Here is a 24974-nt window from a genome sequence, read left to right on the forward strand (position 1 = left end):
CCGAGAAAGGTCGGTCCCCTTGCAAAAAAGTGCGACAAAAGCCTCCAAGCGAGTATTAACACTCCCTTTGAGGCTCGGGGGCTACTGTCGGGGACCATAATTAGGGGTACCCCCAAGACTCCTAATCTCAGCTGGTAACCCCCATCAGCACAAAGCTGCAAAGGCCTGATGGGTGCGATTAAGCCAAGGCTCGGTCCACTCAAGGGACACGATCTCGCCTCGCCCGACCCCAGCCTCGGGCAAGGGCAGCCGACCCCGGAGGATTCACGTCTCGCCCTAGGCCCCCTCAAGCAACGGACACACCTTCGGCTCGCCCGAGGCCCAGTCTTCGCCGAGAAGCAACCTTGGCCGGATCGCCACACCGACCGACCGTATCGCAGGAGCATTTAATGCAAGGATGGCCTGACAACTTATCCTGACGCGCGCCCTTCAGTCGACAGAGCCGAAGTGACCGCATTCACTTCACCGCTCCACTGACCGGCCTGACAAGAAGACAGCGCCACCTGCGCCAATTCGACTGTTGTGCCACTCGACAGAGAGAGGCTGACAGTAGCCAAGTCCGGCTTCGGGCGCCATAGGAAGCTCCGCCTCGCCCGACCCTAGGGCTCGGACTCGGCCTTGGCCCCGGAAGACGACGAACTCCACCTCGCCCGACCCCAGGGCTCGGACTCAGCCTTGGCCTCAGACGATGGTCTCCGCCTCGCCCGACCCGGGGCTCGGACTCGAACTCGACCTCGGAAGACAGACTCGACCTCAACCTCGGAGGAGCCTCCGCCTCGCCCGACCCAGGGCTCGGACCGACCACGTCACAGGGGGGTCATCATTACCCTACCCCTAGCTAGCTTAGGCTACGGGGAACAAGACCGGTGTCCCATCTGGCTCGCCCTGGTAAACAAGTAATGATGGCGCCCCGCGTGCTCCATGACGACGGCGGCTCTCAGCCCCTTACGGAAGCAAGGAGACGTCAGCAAGGACTCGACAGCTGTCCTTCCGCAAGGCTCCAGCGCTCCTCCGACGGCCACAACATCACATGAACAGGGTGCCAAAACCTCTCCGGCTGCCACGACGGCATGTACTTAGGGCGCTAGCTCCTCTCTGCTAGACACGTTAGCACACTGCTACATCTCCTATTGTACATCTGGGCCCTCTCCTTACGTCTATAAAAGGAAGGTCTAGGGCTCTCATACGAGAAGGTTGGCCGCGCGGGGGAACGGGACGGCGCGCATAAGCCTCTCGCTCTCTCCCACGCGGACGCTTGTAACCCCTACTGCAAGCGCACCCGACCTGGGCGCAGGACAACACGAAGGCCGCGGGTTTCCCCCTTTACGCCTGTCTCCCTCTCTTTTGCCCCCCTTCGTGCTCCGTCTCGCGCCGACCCATCTGGGCTGGGATACGCGGCGACAATTTACTCGTCGGTCCAGGGACCCCCCGGGGTCGAAACGCCGACAGTACCAAAGCCCAAACTTAGGAGTATGAACCAAATATCTCAAGATTCGTTTTGCGGCCGTAAGGTGAGCTTCCTTAGGGTCGGCTTGGAATCTTGCACACATGCATACGGAAAGCATAATGTCCGGTCGAGATGCACATAAATAGAGTAAAGAGCCTATCATTGAGCGGTATACCTTTTGATCGACGGATTTACCTCCCGTGTCGAGGTCAAGATGTCCATTGGTTCCCATGGGTGTCTTGATGGGCTTGGCATCCTTCATTCCAAACTTGTTTAGAATGTCTTGAATATACTTCGTTTGGCTAATGAAGGTGCCTTCTTGGAGTTGCTTCACTTGAAATCCTAAGAAGTACTTCAACTCCCCCATCATTGACATCTCGAATTTTTGTGTCATGATCCTACTAAATTCCTCACATGTAGATTCGTTAGTAGACCCAAATATAATATCATCAACATAAATTTGGCATACAAACAAATCGTTGTCAAGGGTTTTAGTAAATAGAGTAGGATCGGCTTTTCTGACTTTGAAGCTATTAGTGACAAGAAAATCTCTTAGGCATTCATACCATGCTCTTGGGGCTTGTTTGAGCCCATAAAGCGCCTTAGAGAGTTTATAGACATGGTTAGGATACTCACTATCTTTAAAGCCGGGAGGTTGCTCAACATAGACCTCCTCCTTGATTGGTCCATTGAGGAAGGCACTTTTCACGTCCATTTGATAAAGCTTGAAGCCATGGTAAGTAGCATAGGCAAGTAATATGTGAATTGACTCAAGCCTAGCTACGGGTGCATAGGTTTCACCGAAATCCAAACCTTCGACTTGTGAATATCCCTTGGCCACAAGTCGGGCTTTGTTCCTTGTCACCACACCATGCTCATCTTGCTTGTTGCGGAAGACCCACTTGGTTCCTACAACATTTTGGTTAGGACGTGGAACTAAATGCCATACCTCATTCCTAGTGAAGTTGTTGAGCTCCTCTTGCATCGCCACCACCCAATCCGAATCTCGTAGTGCTTCCTCTACCCTGTGTGGCTCAATAGAGGAAACAAAAGAGTAATGTTCACAAAAATGAGCAACCCGAGATCGAGTAGTTACCCCCTTTTGAATATCACCGAGGATGGTGTTCACGGGGTGATCTCATTGGATTGCTTGGTGGACTCTTGGGTGTGGCGGTTTTGGAACTTGTTCATCTTCCTCATCTTGATCATGGGCATCTCCCCCTTAATCATTGCTCTCCTCTTGAGGTAGCTCAACTTCTTGATTTTCTCCTTCATCATTTTGAGCCTTATCCTCATCTTGAGTTGGTGGATATGCTTGTGTGGAGGAAGACAGTTGATCTTGTGCATGTGGTGGCTCTTCGGATTCTTTTGGACACACATCCCCAATGGACATGTTCCTTAGCGCGACGCACGGAGCCTCTTCATCACCTATCTCATCAAGATCAACTTGCTCTGCTTGAGAGCCGTTAGTCTCATCAAACACAATGTCACAAGAAACTTCAACTAGTCCGGAGGACTTGTTAAATACTCTATATGCCCTTGTGTTTGAATCATATCCTAGTAAAAAGCCTTCTACTGCCTTAGGAGCAAATTTAGATTTTCTACCTCTTTTAACAAGAATAAAGCATTTGCTACCAAAGACTCTAAAATATGAAACATTGGGCTTTTTATCGGTTAGGAGTTCATATGATGTCTTCTTGAGGATTCGGTGTAGATATAATCGGTTGATGGCGTAGCAGACAGTGTTGACCGCCTCGGCCCAAAACCGATCCGAAGTCTTGTACTCATCAAGCATGGTTCTTGCCATGTCCAATAGAGTTCTATTCTTCCTCTCCACTACACCATTTTGTTGTGGGTGTAAGGAGAAGAGAACTCATGCTTGATGCCCTCCTCCTCAAGGAAGCCTTCAGTTTGAGAGTTCTTGAACTCCGTCCCGTTGTCGCTTCTAATCTTTTTGATCCTTAAGCCGAACTCGTTTTGAGCCCGTCTCAAGAATCCCTTTAAGGTCTCTTGGGTATGAGATTTTTCCTGCAAAAAGAACACTCAAGTGAAGCGAGAATAATCATCCACAATAACTAGACAGCACTTACTCCCGCCGATGCTTATGTAAGCTATCGGGCCGAATAGGTCCATGTGTAGGAGCTCGAGTGGCCTGTCAGTGGTCATGATGTTCTTGTGTGGATGATGAACACCAACTTGCTTCCCTGCCTGACATGCACTACAAACCCTGTCTTTCTCAAAATGAACATTTGTTAGTCCCAAAATGTGTTCTCCCTTTAGAAGCTTGTGAAGATTCTTCATTCCAACATGTGCTAGTCGGCGATGCCAGAGCCAGCCCACGTTAGTCTTAGCAATTAAGCAAGTGTCGAGTTCAGCTCTATCAAAATCTACTAAGTATAGCTGACCCTCTAACACTCCCTTAAATGCTATTGAATCATCACATCTTCTAAAGACAGTAACACCTACATCTGTAAAAAGACAGTTGTAGCCCATTTTACATAATTGCAAAACTGAAAGCAAGTTGTAATCTAAAGAATCTACAAGAAAAACATTGGAAATGGAGTGACCAGGAGATATAGCAATTCTTCCCAATCCTTTGACCAAACCTTGATTTCCATCCCCGAATGTGATCGCTCTTTGGGGATCTTGGTTTTTCTCATAGGAGGAGAACATCTTCTTCTCCTCGGTCATGTGGTTTGTGCACCCGCTATCAATGATCCAACTTGAGCCCCCGGATGCATAAACCTACAAAACAAGTTTAGTTCTTGATTTTAGGTACCCAAATGGTTTTGGGTCCTTTGACATTAGATACAAGAACTTTGGGTACCCAAACACAAGTCTTTGACCCCTTGTGCTTGCCCCCAACATATTTGGCAACTACCTTGCCGTATTTGTTAGTTAAAACATTAGATGTATCAAAAGTTTTAAATGAAATTTTAGAAACATTTGATGCAATTGGAGTTTTCTTCTCAGGCAATTTAGCACGGGTTGATTGCCTAGAGCTAGATGTCTCACCCTTATACATAAAAGCATGATTAGGGCGAGAGTGAGACTTCCTAGAATGAATTCTCCAAATCTCCTTGGCGCTCTTCAATCCTTGCACCTTGTTATACTCCTCTCGACTTAGAGAGGTGAGGAGTATAGTGGTGGCTTGGGAGTTGAAGTGCACGATTTGGGCCACTTCGTCCTCATCATAATCTTCATCCCCTACGGATGGTACCTGTACACCAAACTCAACAACATCCCAAATACTTTTGTGGAGTGAGGTTAGGTGATATCGCATCATATCACTCCACCTAGCATAATCTTCACCATCAAACGTTGGTGGTTTGCCCAATGGGACGGAAAGTAATGGCGTATGTTTAGGAATGCGAGGATAGCGTAGGGGGATCTTACTAAACTTCTTGCGCTCATGGAGCTTAGAAGTTACGGATGGCGTGTTGAAGCCGGAGGTGGATGGTGACGAGGAGTCGGTCTCGTAGTAGACCGCCTTCCTCATCTTCTTCTTCTTGTCACCGCTCTGACGCGACTTGTGTGAAGGGGATTCCTTTTCCTTCCCCTTGTTGCGGGACTCTCCCGATGGAGCTTTCCCGTGGCTTGTAGCGGGCTTCTCGCCGGTCACCATCTCCTTCTTGGCGTGATCTCCCGACATCACTTTGAGCGGTTAGGTTCTAATGAAGCACCGGGTTCTGATACCAATTGAAAGTCGCCTAGAGGGGGGGTGAATAGGATGAATCTAAAATTTATAAACTTAATCACAACTACAAGCCGGGTTAGCGTTAGAAATATAAACGAGTCTGAGAGAGAGGGCAAAAACAAATCGTGAGCAAACAATGAGTGGGACACAAGGATTTGTTTTACCGAGGTTCAGTTCTTGCAAACCTACTCCCCGTTGAGGTGGTCACAAAGACCAGATCTCTTTCAACCCTTTCCCTCTCTCAAACGGTCACCTAGACCGAGTGAGCTTCTTCTTCTCAATCAAACGGGACACAAAGTCCCCGCAAGGACCACCACACAATTGGTGTCTCTTACCTTGGTTACAATTGAGTTTGATCACAAGAGTGGAGAAAGAAAAGAAGCAATCCAAGCGCAAGAGCTCAAATGAACACAACAAATCTCTCTCTCTAATCACTAAAGCTTTGTCTGGAGTTGGGAAAGGATTTGATCTCTTTGGTGTGTCTTGTATTGAATGCTATAGCTCTTGTAAGGTGTAGAAGTGTAGAAACTTGGATGCCATTGAATGTGGGGTGGTTGGGTATTTATAGCTCCAACCACCAAAAATGGTCGTTGGAAGACTGCTGTCGCATGGCGCACCGGACAGTCCGGTGCGCCACCGGACACTGTCCGATGCGCCAGCCACGTCAGCCAGCCGTTGGGGTTCGACCGTTGGAGCTCTGACTTGTGGGGCCTCTGGGCTGTCCGGTGGTGCACCGGACAGGTCCTGTAGACTGTCCGGTGCGCCAACTGTGCGTGCTCTAACTTTGGCGCGCACTGTAGCGCATTGAATGCGGTTGCAGACGACCGTTGCGCGCGAAATAGCTGTTGCTCCGCTGTCACACCGGATAGTCCGGTGTGCACCGGACACTGTCCGGTGACTCACCGGACAGTCCGGTGAATTATAGCGGAGCGCCCTCTAAAATTCCCGAAGGTAGCGAGTTCAGCTTCAAGTGCCCTGGTGCACCGGACACTGTCCGGTGGTGCACCAGACACTGTCTGGTGGCACACCGGACAGTCCGGTGCGCCAGACCAGGGTGCCTTTGGGTTGTCTTTTGCTCTCTTTGTTTGAACCCTTTCTTGGTCTTTTTATTGGCTTAATGTGAACCTTTGGCACCTGTAAAACTTATAGACTAGAGCAAACTAGTTAGTCCAATTATTTGTGTTGGGCAATTCAACCACCAAAATCAATTAGGAAAAAGGTGTAAGCCTAATTCCCTTTCAGTCGGCAAGGTCGAAGTGACCGCAGACACTTCGCCCCTTTACTGACCGTTCTGACAGGAAAACAGCGCTATTCACCCCGTTCCGACTACTGTGCCAACCACCAGGGTAAAGCTGAGTCACGCCCTCCACCCGAGTTCAGCCTCGGGCGCAACAGGGAGCTCCGCCTCGCCCGACCCTGGGCCTCGGCCTCGGGAGGAGTCACGTCCTCGCCCGACCCCAGGCCTCGGCCTCAGGAGACGTCTCCGCCTCGCCCCACCTCGGCCTCAGACCAACTACGCTACAGGGGAATACATCATTACCCTACCGCTAGCTAGCCACCCCTTGCTACGAAGGAACAAGACCGGAGTCACATCAAACTACTCCGATAGCAGGTAATGATGGTTCCCCGCGTACGACCATGACGTCGATGGCCCTCAGCTCCTTACGGAAGCAAGGAAACGTTAGAAGGGTCCATACCGCACCGCCAGCTATGCTTCCACAGGGCTCAAGGCGCTTCTCCGATGGCCACGTTAGCACATGTACAGGGCTTAAGGCACTTCACCGCCAGCCACGTTAGCATATAGCTACACCCCCATTGTACAGCTGGGCCATCTCCTTGTATCTATAAAAGGGGATGTCCAGGGCCTTCCTAAGGCACGTTCACACGAGGGCGAGCGGACGCACAGACGTACGCAGCGAAGGCAGGCGAGCAGAGGTAGGCAGAGTAGGAGAGACGCGGTGGAGGCGAACTCAGACAGCTCACCCCCAAGGCCATACTCTCTCTCTCTCTCGCTCGCTCGCTCCCTCGCAACGCTTGTAACCCCTACTACGAGCACCTCGGTGCAAGATAATATAAGCCTCATCCTCCCGCTTGTGTTCCATCTTGCATCAACCCATCTGGGTAGGGACACGCAGCGACAAATTCACTAGTCGGTTGACGGTCCATCACAGGTCCGAAACGTCGACACCACTGCATGTGAGCCATGACACGTACCAGACCCACATGTTAGTCTCTGTGGCCGGCCACAGATGGTTTCATTCCTTGAGTAGGGGATGAGGCAGAAGAGGATACGACACCGCGTCGCTTCTCGAGAGTATGAACAGAAATGTCATGTGCCATTAAAGAGGCACGACGCACACCCAAAGACAGAAAAAACGGGGCAATGGAAAAGAAAAGGATAAAATGGTTGTTTCGAAATTACCATTGCCGAAAGCAGGGTGGCATGTGTTGTCACCAGAATTTAACAAGGACAAAATTAGGTTGTAGCGTAGAATGGGCTGCATGGAGCGGTTCGAAAAAATGGAATATCGGCCCCTGCGCGGGAATTTTTCAGGCCAAAGTGGTTGTGTATTTAGTAAGATAAGGTAAAATAGCCTAAAAGTAGGAAGATAAAGTTCATTTTTAAAATCATTAGGATTAGCAAGCCTTCAGGCTATAAATATGTACCTAATGCACTCATTAAGGTAATCATAAATCTTCACATGTTTTGGGAGCACAAGCTTGGCGTATCGCCGCTCTGTTCCAGGGTTTTCCATGGGTAAGTGCCATGCCACCCTGATCGCACCAAGCGATCAGGGTGGAATCGTTCTCATTCATTTACGTTTGTGTCTTCTCATATTGAAGCATTTTTATGGTGAGAAGCACTAGTTATTGTAGTATGCATAGAGTAGGATCGACGGTTGCATTATATGTACACATTGTCTGTCGATAGCGAGAGTTTAGCCATCCCCGTGCGTATCTCCAAGCACGAGGGCGGAGCCTCATCCTGATTCATATAGTAGATCTGATTTGTCATGGTTAGTCCTCATGTGTCGAGGATCTACCTAACATCCGCATAGTTAGGCACTACACACGGGTCGGATGTTCTGGTAACGTGCCGAATGCATCATGTCGGTCGAGACAAGGATTATTCCGGGGATTGGCTCTCACTGGTCCTTAGGCCACTGGCCTGGTTGGCATTTTGTCGCTTGCCCTGTTCGCTAGGCCTGATTACTTGTAGGATGTTCTGATTATGTGGTGAAGGTTGTAACCATGGTGACTCAGATCTGCTTCACATGAGTAGGACCAGGTTTTGGAGTGTTCTCGGATTCACGTGTCCCTGATACATGGGCCAACTAGATCCTAGGAAGTCATCGGTTCTTTATGGCCGATACCTCCCCTGGGGAGCCAAACATGACTCGGACTGATGTTTGCATGTGACTGTTTATGTAGGAGACCAATTTGGAGTACGTCGACAATGTCCTGATCGGGTATAGGCCAGGTGGCACGCTAGGCGAACCTCGAAGCCAGGCCGCGTGCTAGGATCCGAGCCATTGACTGAGGGACCGACGCCCACCAGCCGCACCAAGAGCCTCCTAGCTCCTTGTGTTGCCTATCGTCTCTCACCGGTGTGTTTTGGGTGGGGTGGCAACAAAAGGCAATGATGATGCCTAGACTCCCTTCGACCACACGCTTCCTTGACAAACTTAATGGTTGATGTCTAATCATCCATGCAACCGTCACTCCACTGTCGTGAAGGATTGAGAAAGTTGCGATAAGACCGAGCGGTCCTCTTTTTCTCGCTTTCGGGGACACCCCATACCAAGCTTTGGGGGATTTTGGAGGCGCATCAGATAAAAAGGGGGAAGACCGTGGCCGACGGCGAGAAGGGACCCTTAGCTACGAAGGTGAATCATTGACTGTGCCAACACTTGTTGGAGGAACACAGTCGCAGAGGGACGTATCCCTTGGAACGCGCTACCTACAGGTGAAAAACCGCACAGCCAATTTAGTTGTCTCAACCTGTGTGTTCGGCACTGGCCATACGCGGAGCAACTGGACCAACAAGAAATGGCACCTAAGATGAAATAATGAAACATCCCTAGATACCCCTCACACAACGCCACAAAGGTTGCCATGTGCTGGATCCTGTTAGGGTTAATGTGGTGCAGCCAAATCTTGTAGTGGTGAAGGAACCCTACCAGAAGGCGACCTTGCTTGGCCACAAGCGGCTCCAAAATGCCATAGTTTTCAGAGTAAGGCAAATAAAGATGTCAGGGAACAAAGAAAGGGGCTCTATGTTATAAGGCGAACAAGAAGAGCCATACGCGGAGCAACTCGACCAACAAGAAATGGCACCTAAGATGGAAATAAGGAAACACCCCTAGATACCCCTCACACAGCGCCACAAAGGTTGCCATGTGCTGGATCCTGTTAGGGTTAAGGTGGTGCAGCCAAATCTTGTAGTGGTGAAGGAACCCTACCAGAAGGCGACCTTGCTTGGCCACAAGCGGCTCCAAAATGCCATAGTTTTTAGAGCAAGGCAAATAAAGATGTCAGGGAACAAAGAAAGGGGCTCTGTGTTAAAAGGCGAATAAGAAGCCAAACAAAGTGATGCCCCCAGACCTGGAACGACCGACCTGCTATCACACGATCGCTTAACAATATGACCCGATAAGCACTAACGACTATTTAAGACACTACCGACTATATGAGCACGGTTCGATTAGGATTGCGCCCGGACCCTAAGGCGTGGTAATTACCAAGTCCGATTCAGACAAAGGATGTCAACCACCCAAAACCGACACAATGACAAGACCCAACCACTGTGCGATCACGACTAGGTAAGGTAGCCTGCTCCACTCCACCCATTCATGTTATATTCTTTTATCCTCTACAGGAACATGACCCCTAAGATCCATGCCAAAAGACGACGAGGAGCATGCTCGTCAGGTCCGAGTAATCGTAGTTCGAAGGTTGGCCCGCTAGGGCTCGCGGTCGCTCCTGAAATATCAAAGTGAGCTGTGATCAAGAAGTGGCACACTAGTGGCCAGGACCCTAGAGCATGAACGCCAAGGGCGCTTCTAGATCATGTTCGAGTTACAAGAAATGTCTGAATCATGGTTTATCATAAAGAGAGACAACAAGCCGTGGGACCCAGTCGAATGAGGCCTATAACTATATGAGTTGACGGCTAGAAGTATGAGGACGGTCACCAGCGGTCCCTATGCTTGGATCATGCGAAAGGAACAAGGGTGCACTCAGACTACTCGTTTGTAACTCACCGAGCTCCAGCTCGACCACAAAGGGAAGCATGGTACTCCTCACCCTTCCCCTTTTCGTTAGACAGAACGTGTGGGGAGGAGCCATAAAAAGATGGTGTCACAGGGGGCTCGGGGCTTGCCTCACAACACGTTAAAAAAGGTCAGGATCCCAAAAGGAACGCTGACGCTCGAAGGAGGAAGGGCTCAGACCCCACACACATACTAAAAAGGGCTAACCAAAGAGTAGAGCTACGATGAACTGTGTGGGAAAGACACGGTCTCGCCAAACGATGAATAGAGCCATGGTCAGACATGTTCTGCTCCTTCCGTAAAACACGACGACCGCGATACCTACATGGATGAATGTCGCCCGACGGGATCAACTCGACGTTGCAAAAATCAGAGTCTGAAGGCCGTCCGCAAGGGCTCGAGGCCACTCCTTAAATAGTGGAGTGATGGACAATCAGGAAGTAGGCACGCTAGCGGCGACGACCCCGGTCCATAGGAGCCAAGGGTACTTTAGGCCATGTTTGAGTTTCGGGAAGCATCATACTCATGGTTCATCATGGAGAGTGGCAGCGAGTCGTTGGACCATGTCTAACCAGAGATGGCAATGGGTAAATACCCACCGGGTATTACTACCCTATACCCATACCCACGACAAAAAAATAACCCATCGGGTCACCCATATACACTGGTGGGTATGGATTTACCCCCATACCCATACCCACGTGGGTATGGGTCACCCATCGGGTCATCCGTACCCACAAAAAATAAACATCTATCAAAATATTATATTATACAAATATCAAGTATATCCATCTAAATATCATTACAAAATTTCTAGCATCATTTAACCATCCATTCAACACACATTGGGTGAATTACATGTTCCATTACATGGTCATTAAACTGTCGTTGAGCCTTCTATGACATAATGGTCTAAAAGGTTATTAAATAGTAAAAAAGATGGATGACTAAAATCTAAGTTCATGCTTGGGCTAAGTTTATATTGGGTATTTTATACCCACGGGTTAACGGGTATGGGTGAAGGTGGAACGTTCTAATACCCGTTTACCCATTGGGTGAAGATTTTTGCCCAATAACAGACCCACGGGTAGAATATTTAGCCCACATACATACCCTAATGGAGTAAATACCCATCGGGTATCGGGTCGCGGATACTCATTGCCATCTCTATGTCTAACGGGGCCAGTAACTATATGAGTCGGCACCCGAAAACATAAGGACGGTTATAAGCAACCCTAGTGCTTGGCTACAGTGAAAGGAAACCGGTGTCTCACTTAGATTACCCATTTGCCATAAACTCGACCGTCGAGGGAGGCAAGGTATTGTTCACCCTTATCTTTTCTAGTGGACAGAACGCGTGGGAAGGAATCTCAAGAAGACGAGATGTGCCCCACAGGTAGACCCACAATGATGAATAGGGGGTTCGGGGGCTCTTCCCGCATGCATTAGAAGAAGGTTCAGATTCTCGAAAGATAGATCCCAGGGATCTGCCACCTCTGTCGCGAGTTGGGGCCTTTTTTTATATAGATGTTTATATTGATAAGACATGCGCGTGTTCATAAAAATGAGAGGATGGTGCGTATATGAAACGTCGATATTGTGATCGACAAAATAAAAGCATAGTTGCCTCTTTTCCAAGTCGATATTTTTGTAGGTACTCTTGTTGTCATAAAAGTGTCTCTCTAATTTGACCCTACGTTAGGCCATGGTGAGTCTTAGTTGGTTTATATGGTAATACCATTTGTTTGCGATGTGGAACCAATCATGTTAGATTTATAATGAAATATATAAATTTTTTTATAAAAAATTATCTATTTTATGTTATAAACATTTGCAGTCTTAAACCTAAGTTAGTTTATACAAAAGAGTATCATATCTTTATATTATGAAGTATTTTTATTTTACTTTATAGGTATTGGCACACATCTCGATACACTTTGTGGAATTTAGAAAATTCTAAGATAAACCCGAGTATTTTTTTACGGAACAAATTGTTAGAAAGCGACACCGTCGGCAGGCGGCAGCCGAGGACGTCCTGACCACGATGTATGGGTGCGGGTGCAGCCGTGAAGGGCGAGCAACCGAGGACGTACGATACCATCTGGCCAGCGTCCGCATGTGCTCAATTTCCGGTGCCCGTTAAGCGTCCGTCCGTGCAGCGGTCGTCCGACAAGACCAGGCGCCGCTGGCACAGGCGCACCACGCACAGCCAGACCTGACCCGTAGGCCGTAGCCGGTACTAGCTCGCTGCGTCACGTGCCTCACGGTTGGCGCCGTGATGTCATCTGACCAGAGAGGCCCACCGCCCGTGGTAGCACGCTGCACGCATCCACAGCCCCGCACCGTTTGAAAAGCCGGCTCCGCCGTATTTCTGTGCCGAGCGGCGCCTGCCACGCATCGTGCGGCCTTTTGCCTGCTTTTGGTCGCCGCTCGCCACAGTACTCCGCTGGACGGAAAGGCGCCGCGGCACGGAGAACCAAAATTAAAGGAGAGCGGCGTAGCGTCTGCAGCGCGGGAGCGCCGCAAGCTGCAGCGGCGCCGTGCGGGAGGGAAGTGGGGACTGGGGAGTACGTACACGAATCGTCGTCTGTGGAGTAGTGCGGCGAGCCCATCCTCTGGGCGCTCGCTGTCTGTGTCCGACTCCCTTCCCTTCCCCCCCAAAGCGTAGATGGGACGGGTCAGTCAACGTCCGCCTTGAGAGTCGTGGGACCCTGGCGGCGGGGCGGGCGCAGCGCAGTGATGCCGTGTCGCGCTCATGGGAGCAGCTCGGCCCGTGCCGCACGTGGTGGGAAAATCTGAGGGCCAGGCCAACGCGACGCCGCCGACGGTGTTTGACCGGATTCGTGGCCGAGGCGTCGTTGCGTCAGGCTCAGGCTTCTGTCGCCTCGCCTGTGCGGTACTAGTACGCTGCGTGCTTGCGTGGGACGTTGATCTCTCCGTCTGCTTTAGCCAGCCCAATAGACGTTGCCGCAATGTTATACTACCACGGTAGACTCCTCACAGCCGCACAGCAAAACAATTTTAAACCCGTCCCCCTTACGCGTAACAGCGTACTACCCGTCATCAGCCATCGGCACGGCGCCCCCTGCTAGCGTCTCTTGTCTTGTCCTACGACGGCCCCACCACCCTACTGTCGCTCCGTCTCTCCCCTCCGGCCCTCCTCCAGTGGCCGCAGCGTCCCTCCACTTCTCCCCCAGCACCGTCTCTCTCCTCCTGCACAGGTACGCAGCGTAGGTGGAGTTGGGGCGGATGAGATCTGGCCGCGGATTCCACCGTCAGTGGGCTAGCGCGACCGAGATCCGGTCGCGGGGCTGGCGCGGTGCTCAGCCTGCGGTTCGGCGAGGACGGTTGTGGGGCGAGGCCACCGCAGCGACGGCACCGAACACCACGCTCGATGAACGCAGGAGAGAAGATTCAGGCGTATTCTTGTCTTTTCGCTATCTTCTTGGTACGTGTGTCTCCAGCTAGAAGTACAGTGGAAGTTCTCGTGTAAAAGTTATGGGTCTATGTTTAAAGAATACAGTATCTTTTTACGTTTAGTTTATGTATCTTCTTTTTACGTTTAGTTTATGTTCTATGTGACAAGAAATTAAATACAGAGAGAGTGCTGCTACCTATGTACATGAAACGAGCATATATGTTGAAACCAAGGTGGTACAAAGATAATATATAATTATTAAAAACAGCTATATATATATTTATATAGATGCATCGTTATAAAGATTCACTGATTAGATGTGGTTATAGAAAATGTGCTATATACATGATTGTGGCTGCTCTTAGAGGACGTTTTACAGTCGCTTGGACTGTGGGCCTACCCGAGTACCGTGGCAACAAGCAAAGCGTGTCGGTAGCGGCTGTTTGCCCGATCATGCGTGTGCGTACCCGCCACCACTAAATTCTCACCCCTACGGCTACGGCCCCGCCCACCTCCCTCGAGCCTGGTCCTCCAGCCTCCAGCCTTGACAAATCCGCGCCGAGATCGGCGGTTCAACGACCTCGCCACCAATTTACCAACCCGTACGTTTCCGCCCCACGCGCAGCAGCGGCATGCGCCCTCGGCGGTCGGCGCGGGCTGCCCCCCCACACACACACAAAAAAAAGGAGGCGTTATCTACATCTACATGCATGCATGGCCATTACTTTATGGCGCCGCGCAGCGCCAAACGTGGCGTAGCGGCGGGAGGACAGGAGACCCAGCGAGGACGTCCCCGGCTCCGGCAGTGTCCCCACTTGCGACGACGCACGCCCACGCCCACGCCCCCCACCGCGACCGCCTGGCGTGGCCCGGGCCGCGGTTTCTCTGCGCTCGCCTTTCCCGTAGCTTCCGGTGCGGTTTCCTGGCGTTGCTTGGATCCAAAGCTACGTACTGGGGCCACGCAGGGGGATGAAAGCCGCACACTGCGCCACAGGGAGCGGGGCAGGGCAGAGCAGAGCGCGCGCCCTTTTCCGTGTCCGCGCTGCTCCGCCACGCCATCGGCCGCTACTCCGCCCAACCAGCAGTCGTACGAGCTAGCCTATTGCATGCGATGGGCACGACCTGCCATCAACGCCGATCGGTGCCCCCCCTCCGTGCACGCACGTCTCAGTCAATGCCCCCACACTCCCCACCGCACCGCACCTCCCCTCCCCTTCCTCACACGTCCACATCCCGCCGCGCCATTGCTTTCCTCCGCACGCCCGCCGCGCTGCTGATTGATTCCAATTTTGCCCTCTGCTGTGGGTTCCCTCCCTGCCGTAGTGCCGTCCAGTAAAGAAAATGGCACATTATTGGTACACAGTGCACAGCACAGGCACCCTCAAAAGATAGGTCCAAGTAGTACTTGCGCGGTACTAGTGATTTTAAAATATTTTGCTAATCCGTTAATTCTAAACTGTACTCGTCGACATATTTGATATTTTATTCTATTTATTTTTTTTATAAATAATAAAATAAATATAATATAACTAAAGTGTATATAATACGTAATAAAATACATAATACTTATTATTATTTTTTAAATAGTTAAATAAGATATATAAAAAATAAAACATCGCATATTTTAGAACAAAGGGAGCATCTTCTTATGCCTGCAGCTACTATTGTCATTTTAAAAGAAATCCTTACATCTTGAAACCCCAGCTGCCGTTTCCAAAATAATCGTCATAATTGATGTAAAATGAAATTATAGATTCACCGTAAGCTACCACACAGCTTAAAACGTTGAGATTGTTATTGGTGCCATTTGTTTCAGTTAGAACTTATATTTTCAAGGTGGTCGCTTCGTTTTAGAAGGAAAAATAGTGTTCTTCCATCCAAAAGACATGCATCGTATTCTCGATTTTTAAAGTCAATCAATATTACATTTAATAAAATATAAAAAGTTAAAAAGTATATACTATTGGAAGACAGATTAACTTAAACATGCATGGAATGCAATTATCAACTTAATTTGATATATTTGTCATGTCTATAATGAGGACTACAATGAATTCCTTTTGCGGGGGGTGAAGAGAGAAAAACTCACGACAAAACGATCATGAATTCTAGAGTTCTTCCAGAGTTCGAAGGCCGGTCCGCAAAAGGCTCGTGGCCGCTCTAGCGAAAAATTGAGTAAGGGGTAGCCGGATGTGGGCACACTAGCGACCAGTATTCGAATGCGTGAAACGTTAAGGTTGTCACCGGCTAGTGTTCGAGTTCTGAAAGAGTCTGACTCATGGTTTATCGCGAAGGGAGGCAGCAAGCCATCGGTCAATTGTGTCAGTATCGCAAGACACAAATAACTAGATGTAGGGACGTTCTGCCCGAACCAGTATAAATCTTGCATCTTTCGTGCACGTCCTCAAAAGTCCGAAACGCGCACAATAAATTTACTTATCAGAGACATGCAGGTGGACCTCTTTTAGGGACAAAAAGCATAACTCTTAATTAGCTTTTATTAGTTGTACTGCAATTAACGTTTAACGTTTAAAAAAGAAAACACGGTTACATGCGCATTTTACCACTCACTTAACCTGTCCAAAAAATTCTACAGCGTCTAAATCGAGCGGACAGAGGGAGTACAAGCAATTAGACAAGAGGATCCAAACTGGCCATATTATAATTTATGCTATGCATCTTTGTTATTATAACGTGTGTAACAATTCATCTATATGATTACCTAAGGCTATCCGCACTCATACTACTCTAAATTTCTACTCTAAAAGGAATATTCTATCCCCGTCAGCAGTCATGTTTACTCTATACCACAATCCTCTGCAGTCATGTTTACTCTATATCTCAACTCTATACCAACTATCACATATTATATCATTTCTTTTTAACTCTATTCTTTTCCCAGCCAACAAACCGCTTCCTTCTCTCCTCCGATCTAGGCGTTCCGGCACTCTGCAACAGTGTTTCGAGTAAGAGCTGCATGTACTCTGAAAGTAGTGTTCCTGGTTTCCTCATACCGTTTAGAGTAACTCAAACAGTTCACCACTGCGGCAGTTTTTTACTGCATATTCAACTCTATATTTATAGCGTTCTGGTTAAAGTTCCTCACTGCGGATAGCCTAAAAACTATTCTATACTGTTGTTTTTATTTATAGTGTAGTTTAAATATGGTTATAATTACGTGTGAACTGCAGTAGATAGCCTTAGGTGCACCTAGCAGAGCAAAACAAGCAGGCGCGTAAAACGACGGAAGGCAGAAATCCTCCGGTATCCGGAGGCGCGGCGCGCGGTGGGCCCCACGGCGAGGAGAAGCTGCCGCCGCGCGAATCACTGCCCCCTGATGCCGGCCCTCACGCTGCGCCAGGCCCACAGCTGTCGGCCGAGACCACGCCCGGTCCTCGCGCGGCATCCAGACGCGGCCGCCCCGGACACGGGACACGCCCGCGGCCCATCAGCGGATCCGGCACGCCCGCGGCCGCGAGACGCGACCGCCCAACCACCGTGGCCGGCAGAGCGGGGTGCCCGCAGCGGATCCGCAGCCGGCAACGACGGGGCCTGCCGCCGCGCACACGTGTCGCCGCCCACACGCACACGTTATTCTCAAGGTCACGAGTAGCACAACGCAGCGGCGATTCCGTCGTACGAAAGAGAGCGTCGCCGGTGCGGAAAGATGCAGCCGCCCCACCGCTCGAGGAGTCGTCCCGTCCACACCTGCCTCCCGCCAAAGGCCCACGACTCCCCCCGCTCCATGGCATCTGCTTTTTTCCTTCTCAAAGATCTGCACGCGGCCGCGCCCTGCCGTCTCCTCGACGCTGCCAGTGCCATACAACCATGACCGGACCAACCAAGGATTTCAAAAGTATTTCGTCGCCGTCGCCGCAAATTGATCGCGGTGAGAACAATAATAATTGCTTTAGTGGAGCGGGGAAAGCCGCGGAAACCAGTGGCCTGGATAACGTTGCTTCTGCAGTTCTGCTTCCTCGGTGAACCCATCGGCGGTCAGCTGATGAGCACGTCGCTTGGCTCCAAATCAGCCTCATCAAGGAGGAAACAAGATTTGTCGAGTTATTAAGGCCATGCAGAATGAGAGGCGGCACTGACCAAACAAGTAGTACAGTAAATTTCTCGTGTCACCTTGACGGCAACAAAATACGGAGTAGTTGGTGGCGGAAACGCAGCGGCGCAAATTAAATGCAGACCTGCGTTTCGCAACAAAGCTTTGAATGGAAAGATGGCAAGGGAGCGTTTCCGGACAGATTTCGTTTGGGTCATTTTTTCCCCTCAACAACTAATAGATCCTCAGTACTTGGCAATTACTAATCAATACTCCATAGCTTAAGCCCATATCAACGCCGGCTTGATCAGACAGACGAACAGATCTCAGTTCATTTCCGTCTCGACGGAAAAAAAATATTTACAAGACTCCCCATCTCTTAGTCTACAGAACAAGAATACAGCCATACAGGACCAAAACAACCACAAGTAACATTCCTGATGAAGGCAAAAGGGAAAAGGAAGCTACTAAGTCGTCAGCCAAAAACTCCGGCCTGCCTAGTTCTCTGCCGGCGGGGGCCAGTTCAGATCCAGTTCGAAGCCCACCTTGTTTGCCGTCACCGCGGGAGGCGAAGGGGAGTGATCAACCACAGACGACGAGTCGGAGTCGCTCTGCGCAACCGCGGCCACAGTCACGGCCGGTGGAGCGACCTTGAGCATCCGGTATCCGGATGCCGCGGCAGCCGCCTGCTCGTAGAAAAAGTACTGCTGTGGCGTCGGGCAGGCGACAGGATAGCCCTTGAACGGAAACCGCATGCCGGTGGAGACTGCGTTCACGGCGGCCGCCCGATGGAAGAGGTCGAGATCGAGAGCCGGAGGAAGCGGCATGGCCTGCATAGGCGCCTGGATGCCACAGCCGCTACCGCCACCGCTCGAATCCACGGTGCTGTTGCTACTGGCGCTACCGGCAGCACCGGAGGCGACGGAGCACTGGGAGGGGAACGGGAAGTTCGTCTTGGCCTTGGCGCCTCGGAACTCGCGGGCGGCGGAATCGTACGCCTTGGCGGCCTCCTCGGCCGTGTCGTACGTGCCGAGCCACACACGGCTTTTCTTGGCAGGGTCGCGGATCTCGGCGGCGTAGCGTCCCCATGGACGCTTCCTCACGCCTCTGTAGTGCGGGCCCATGCCCACGCCTCCGACTCCTCCGCCAACGCCCAGCCCCAGGCCGGTGGCCGGCGGTAGAGGCGACTTGTCCGCCACCCGGGGCGCCATGGTCTACAAGTGGCGTGTGTGTGCGGGTCTTCCGGTTCAGCGAGGTGGTGTGGGCAAGAGGGGCTGTATGTGTATTGCGTCTAGGACAAGGTGACGGGGAGGGGGCGGCATTTATAGGCAGCCGGGTGGGTTAAAAAAGGGCAGCAGAGACAGCGGAAAGCCGGAGCGCGAGTGGTGGAGCGGCGAGAGGCAATAAAACTCGGCGCAGTCAGCGAGCGGTTTGACTGTCCTGTCCTCGCCGCCGCCCCTCGTCTTTAGCGAGGCGGCCATTAAAATTAGGCAGCCGTTTTCCGATTATGCCACCTGCCGGCCTGCAAAATTACGTAACGTATGGCAGGTGTTACGGGTGCCGTTTCCCTTTTAGGTCCCTCCACTCTGATGGTCTTAGCGCAATCGCTGCCGGGTCTTCTTCCCAAGTGAACCCATCTTTAAGTATTCTCTCTCTTTTTTTTTAAAAAAAAAAAGTCCACACTGCTTACACCGAAGTTCTCATGCAATCTAATAAATTAGAATACAATGGAAAAATATAGCATATCACTGCTTTCCCACAAATCATTCCCATCTACTGTTGATGTGAAAACTTTCAAAATCATGTTCGCTATACACATAGTTTTCTCCTGTGATCAAGCTAGAGCACTGCCTATAAACACAATTAGTATGGTTTCATTCTTAGTTTGCAACGAGAGATATTGTTTGATTCTTAGTTTAATGACATTTTTTTATGACGTGACAGTGTCGGAAAAAGTGTTATGAAATGATATTTGTGATTAGCCTAATTTAAGCTCACTCTGTTTAAAAAGTTGTAATTTAATGTTTGCTTCGAATTAAAGTCGGTTGTTTTAACTGCTTCGGCTATAATATATAGGGACCAAAATAATGTAGAAATAATAGAAATCTGTACGGATTAAAGTTAAGCGAATATGGTGAATAATAGTTATTATCGCTTAACTCGCTGTCAAAGAGCAGCTTAATCCTTCCCGTGACTTTCTTCTAGAGCAAGGGCTCTGAGGCAATAACGAGAGACTGGAGGGCGTGGAGCGAAAATCGGATACCCCAAAAGCGAAGGCCGAAGGATGCACGAAGACGGACGCAAAGGCAAAGCCGCCGCACGAGGGCCCACCTGGAGCGGGGCAGGGAGCGGCACGCCACGCCAGGCGGCGCGAGCACGTCGTGGGGGCCCCATGGGCGAGGAAGACGACGCATCACGATCCGTGCGTCCCTAGCTGGTGTCAGGCAGTGCAGTGCGCGCCCCGCCCGGGGTAGCGACGTAGCGTCGGCGTCGGCATCGGCATCGGCCGCGCACGCAGCGGAGCGTAAAGACACGTGGGGGCCGCGGCGGCCTGCATCGCCGCACTGTTGTCCCATCCTCCGCGCACGCCTCCCTCTGCGATCTCCACGCCGAGTTGCGCCGCTAAGACATAAGAGAGCGTCTCCAAATAGCTAGCTATTTTAATAACTAAATTCACTCTCTTTTCTACTTAATAGAAAATATAGAAAAAAAGCGACGACCAAATAGATATAAAATTAAACATATTCTAAAAAATTGAGTGTATTACGTGTAAAACCAAATACTAGTGATAAAATAAATTACTATTTTTATTCTTATTTTAGCTTAACATTAACTAGCTATTTGAGACAGCCATTAGAGACGTCTTAACATACCGTCAACGTGAGCGAACTTTGTCGCCGTGGAAACTACTTCCCGGATAAGACTCACTCTCGATTGGAAGGTAGAGGTGCCGTTTTTCCCCGCTTGACGGGTGAGGTACGTCCTGATGGTAGAAAATGTGAACCGAATTTTTTCTTGCTTATTTAGTTTTAATCCATATCGGCTTTTACAGTTTCTATAATATTTTTGTCTCTATAAACTATAGCTATATCAGTCTAAATAATTATCTTTAATCCGGAACAATTTGAGCAAACCCTTTTTGGCGTTATTGTGGTCACGAAACATCGCTCTGCTGTTGTAATTACAAAATTCGCCGTACTTCAAAGCAGCATTTCGCAGTTTCAATCAGGCGGGTGCGACAGTCCAGTCCATCCATGTATGCCATGTAGTATATGGATTTGAACGTGAAACTTTTGCTTAATCCAAGACAGGTTTCCTTGTGTTTATTTTTGCGTGACAAAGTTAATAGATCTACTCTATGCATGGTACAAAGAGCGGCATGTATGATGAACAGTTTTTTTTATATAATAAGTTTATCTAATAAGTCGAGTTAAATATATTGAGTCGATAGAAGAAGAACCAGCCGATCCGGCAATCTCCTGTGAATGCGACGGACGAGCTTCCAGTGCTAGTACTTTTCAGCACAGCTACTGCTCGTACGTACATGCTCCTTCAGCCTCGTGAGGTGAGGTCATCCAATCCTAGATGGACGAGACGCGCGCGGGAGAGGTCAGGTCATCGGTCATCCAAGGGAAAACAGCCGGACGGCCGCCGAGTCGCGCGCGGGCGCGGCATATCAATCAAGATCACATGAGGGGCGTGGACGGACGGACGGACGAGCCCGGCGAGCGCGAAAAGGGGCCGCGCCGCGGGTGGGCACCCACCACCAAAATGTCGGCATCAGCCGGCCCGCGGACGTGTTGCTTGGATCGCGACGCGGGGGGGGGGGGGGGGGGGGGGGGGGGGCGGGGCACCCACCACCAGCCACAGGCGGCCGCCGGTCCTCTTTTCTTATTTTTCGGGCCGCTGGCCGTAGACCGACAGTCAGTACAGTACAGACGCGCGCCCACCACGGCAGGCACCGGCACGCGCCGGTTGCCCGCGTATCGCGTGATGCCGCGCCGCTTCCACCACACGCTTGCCGCAGGCAGCGGCGGCACTGCCACTTTCCTGATGGCCCGGCGAATTGCTGGACGTACGACCGACCCGTGTACCAGGCGCCGCTGCCGTCCATTTATGCCTTGCCTTGGAGAGGACCAAGGAGCACGGACGGTTGGCTGGCACCTCCTTGCCGACGCGGATTTTCGGAACGGTGCTACCTTAACTTCAGGGAGGGAGTATACAATGTTGCACATATATAGTCATTAACAGCACTATAGTAATACTGAAGTACGTACAGTACAGTATATTAGACCGAACATAAAACCATTTTGAAACGGAACTACGCTTCCTTAGACCAAATTTTTAATCTATCTAAACAAATTATTTACATCTATACGTTGGACATCTCAGGCCTCATTTCAATCAAAGGATAATTTACCGAATACTGCGTTTTCTATGTGCTTTTGAATTAAATCCTATGAAATCACTATATCATTTCTATAAAATTCCTGCGTTTTTAAAGGACTTCTCAATCTTGTTTTCTATGGGGTGCCGTGACTCGAGCACTTGACACATACGAGAGGAGTCAATCAAATAATATTCTTTTTCTCTAGTCGAGGTCTTTGTTTTTTTCTAGTGAAATGTCAAAACATGGCCAAAATCTAACAATAAATAAAAGCATATATAAATTAGAATTGTCGTTGTTTCTAACCTACACTCCGATAAGTAAATTTGTGTGTGCGCGTTCTGTGGTCTAGATCATATGTTCGGTGCGTGCAAGATTTATATTGGTTTGGGAAGAACGTCCATACATTTATTCTTCGACGTCTCGCACTACTAACATCTTTATTGCTCAATGCTCATAGCAGGTGTTTACAAACAGGCGAGAGAGGGAGGAGCTCCCAAGGCTCTTATGTGTGGATGGACCTAGCGACTATAGGACTAGAGATTTAGGCTAAGCCTTGGATGTATATATGTCCAAACGGCCTCTCGGCACGGGCACGATCCGAACCCGATTTGGCCCGGTCTAAATAGTGTCGGGCCAGGCACGACCCGTTAATGGATCGGGTCGGGTCGTGCTGGCCCACGTGCTTAGCCGTCTGCCCAGGCACGGCACGACCATGTCTAGATCGTGTCGGTGCGGCCCGATAGCCCACCGTGCCTAAACGGACCGTGCCAAACACTGGCCCGCACAAAAAACTCAATACATAACAGACAAATTATAAACTATATAGATTACATAGATTAAAAATAAATAAATCACATGCTACCACAGATTACACAAAAATATATAATATTGCATAGATTATAAGTTACAACATGCTGCCACAGATTACACAAAATATATAATATTGCATAGGTTACAATTAACAACAGATCATAGGATTCCACAGATTACATACAAAACATATTACACAGAGAGAAAATAGATTACACAAGTTAGAACATATCACTCGCAGACACAAATATGCAAATGAAATAAATTATATGGAGCTGTTAGTGCAATGGCCGCCTCATTAAAAACCTTCTTAGGTAAAAACTCACACCTCGTGAGAAAACCCTAAGAAGGAAAAAAGAGTGCAGCCCAACTCATAAGTTCATTAGTTTATTACAGTCCACAATCCACAACTCCATAGTCCATAAGTTCATACAGGCATACAACTCATAAGACATAAGACATGCAGATCCACCTAAGCATTTTCATCATTCCTAAATAGTGTTGTTGGGTCATCAAGCCAGAGGTTTTCATGCTCAGCTTCAAGTTCTTGTGTGTCATCCTCCACACTGTGTTGCAGGTGAGCGTCAGTGAGTTCCAAATCTTTGATGCAGGACAATATCTCAACCATATCAGGAGCTAGTCGATGTTGGCGCTCTTCAATCACCCTGCCAGCAAGACTAAAGGTAGATTCTAAAGAAATAGTAGATGCTGGCACGATCAAGACATCCTTAGCAAGTAGTGAAAGAATAGGATAAGTTAATTTATGCTGATGCCACCAAGATAGGACATTGAAGTCCTCATCAAACTCAGTGATAGTGTCACTCTCTAAGTAGGAAGCTAGCTCAGAGGTTGATGCAACAGTAGAGATAGATTGAGGGGTAGAAGAAGAGGAACCTGGTCTCCTTCCTAGTGTAGAAGAATACTCACCATCAAGGTCATCATCACCATATGTGTCATCCCATGCCATTTTTTTCTTACCACAACCAAGTGCTGATGGTTGGTGGGTGGCACGCAAGCGTGCATCGCCAAATTTGGTCTCATACAACTGAAATACATTGGTTAGCTTAGTACGAACATCAAATGGAAGCCTAGAGTAATCAGTACCAGTTAAACTAGATAACTTAATAAGGACCTTGTTAAACCCCCTTATTTTAGCTCTAGGATCCAAAATAAATGCAACTGCATATAAAATTGGAATGTCTCTCCAATACTTCAAGAATTTATCTTTCATAGGAACAACAACACATCTTAGCAATATATCATTCTCAAATGCATTTAGATGTCTAGCTATCCTCAAAATGTGATACAATATTAAAGTAGCAGTAGGATAGTAGACACCAGACAATGCAACAGTTGATTCATAAAATAATTCTAAGAAAGATAACACATTTTAAGCAATTTCCCAATGATTATCAGTAAGTAAAGGAGTCCCATCCTCATTCAAAGGATACCGAGTTTTGATAAAAACGGAGAAGGTGGACTTGTGTGGTAACAAGTGTTTAATCATTAAATAAGTAGAGTTCCATCTAACATCCATGTCAACACCAAATTTACGAGGGCAAATAGCCATACTCATACAGTAGCTTTTATATGTAGCTATACATTGGTTGGATGCATTTAAAAATGTTATAGCAGTTCTAAAGTCATCAAGATATGTTCTGATAGGATCCAAACTAGATTTAACAATTAGATTAATAACATGACATGAACAACGTTGATGCAAAAACATAGTAGACAATTCATCATCATATGCATCAGTACCAAGGCTATTATCAGGAACAGGTACACCAATGTAACCACACAAGAAAGGTCTTAGAAATTTCATGGCAACATTATTTGAGGAAGCATTATCCAAAGTTATAGCAAAAACTTTTTTAGTTAAATTATA

At 49.1% G+C, this 24974-nt stretch overlaps 1 protein-coding gene across 1 annotated transcript; it reads right to left on the minus strand.

The window, feature by feature from the left end:
- Nucleotides 1-18196: 18196 nt before the first annotated feature.
- On the minus strand, nucleotides 18197-19179 carry LOC100283393 (uncharacterized). The gene has a single exon (NM_001156294.2). The coding sequence runs from the start codon at nucleotides 19095-19097 to the stop codon at nucleotides 18384-18386; it is 714 nt and encodes a 237-aa protein (NP_001149766.2). The 5' UTR covers nucleotides 19098-19179; the 3' UTR covers nucleotides 18197-18383.
- Between the last annotated feature and the right edge of the window lie 5795 nt (nucleotides 19180-24974).

Source organism: Zea mays, chromosome 3 (genome assembly GCF_902167145.1).
Source record: "Zea mays cultivar B73 chromosome 3, Zm-B73-REFERENCE-NAM-5.0, whole genome shotgun sequence".
NCBI classification, from domain to species: domain Eukaryota; kingdom Viridiplantae; phylum Streptophyta; class Magnoliopsida; order Poales; family Poaceae; genus Zea; species Zea mays.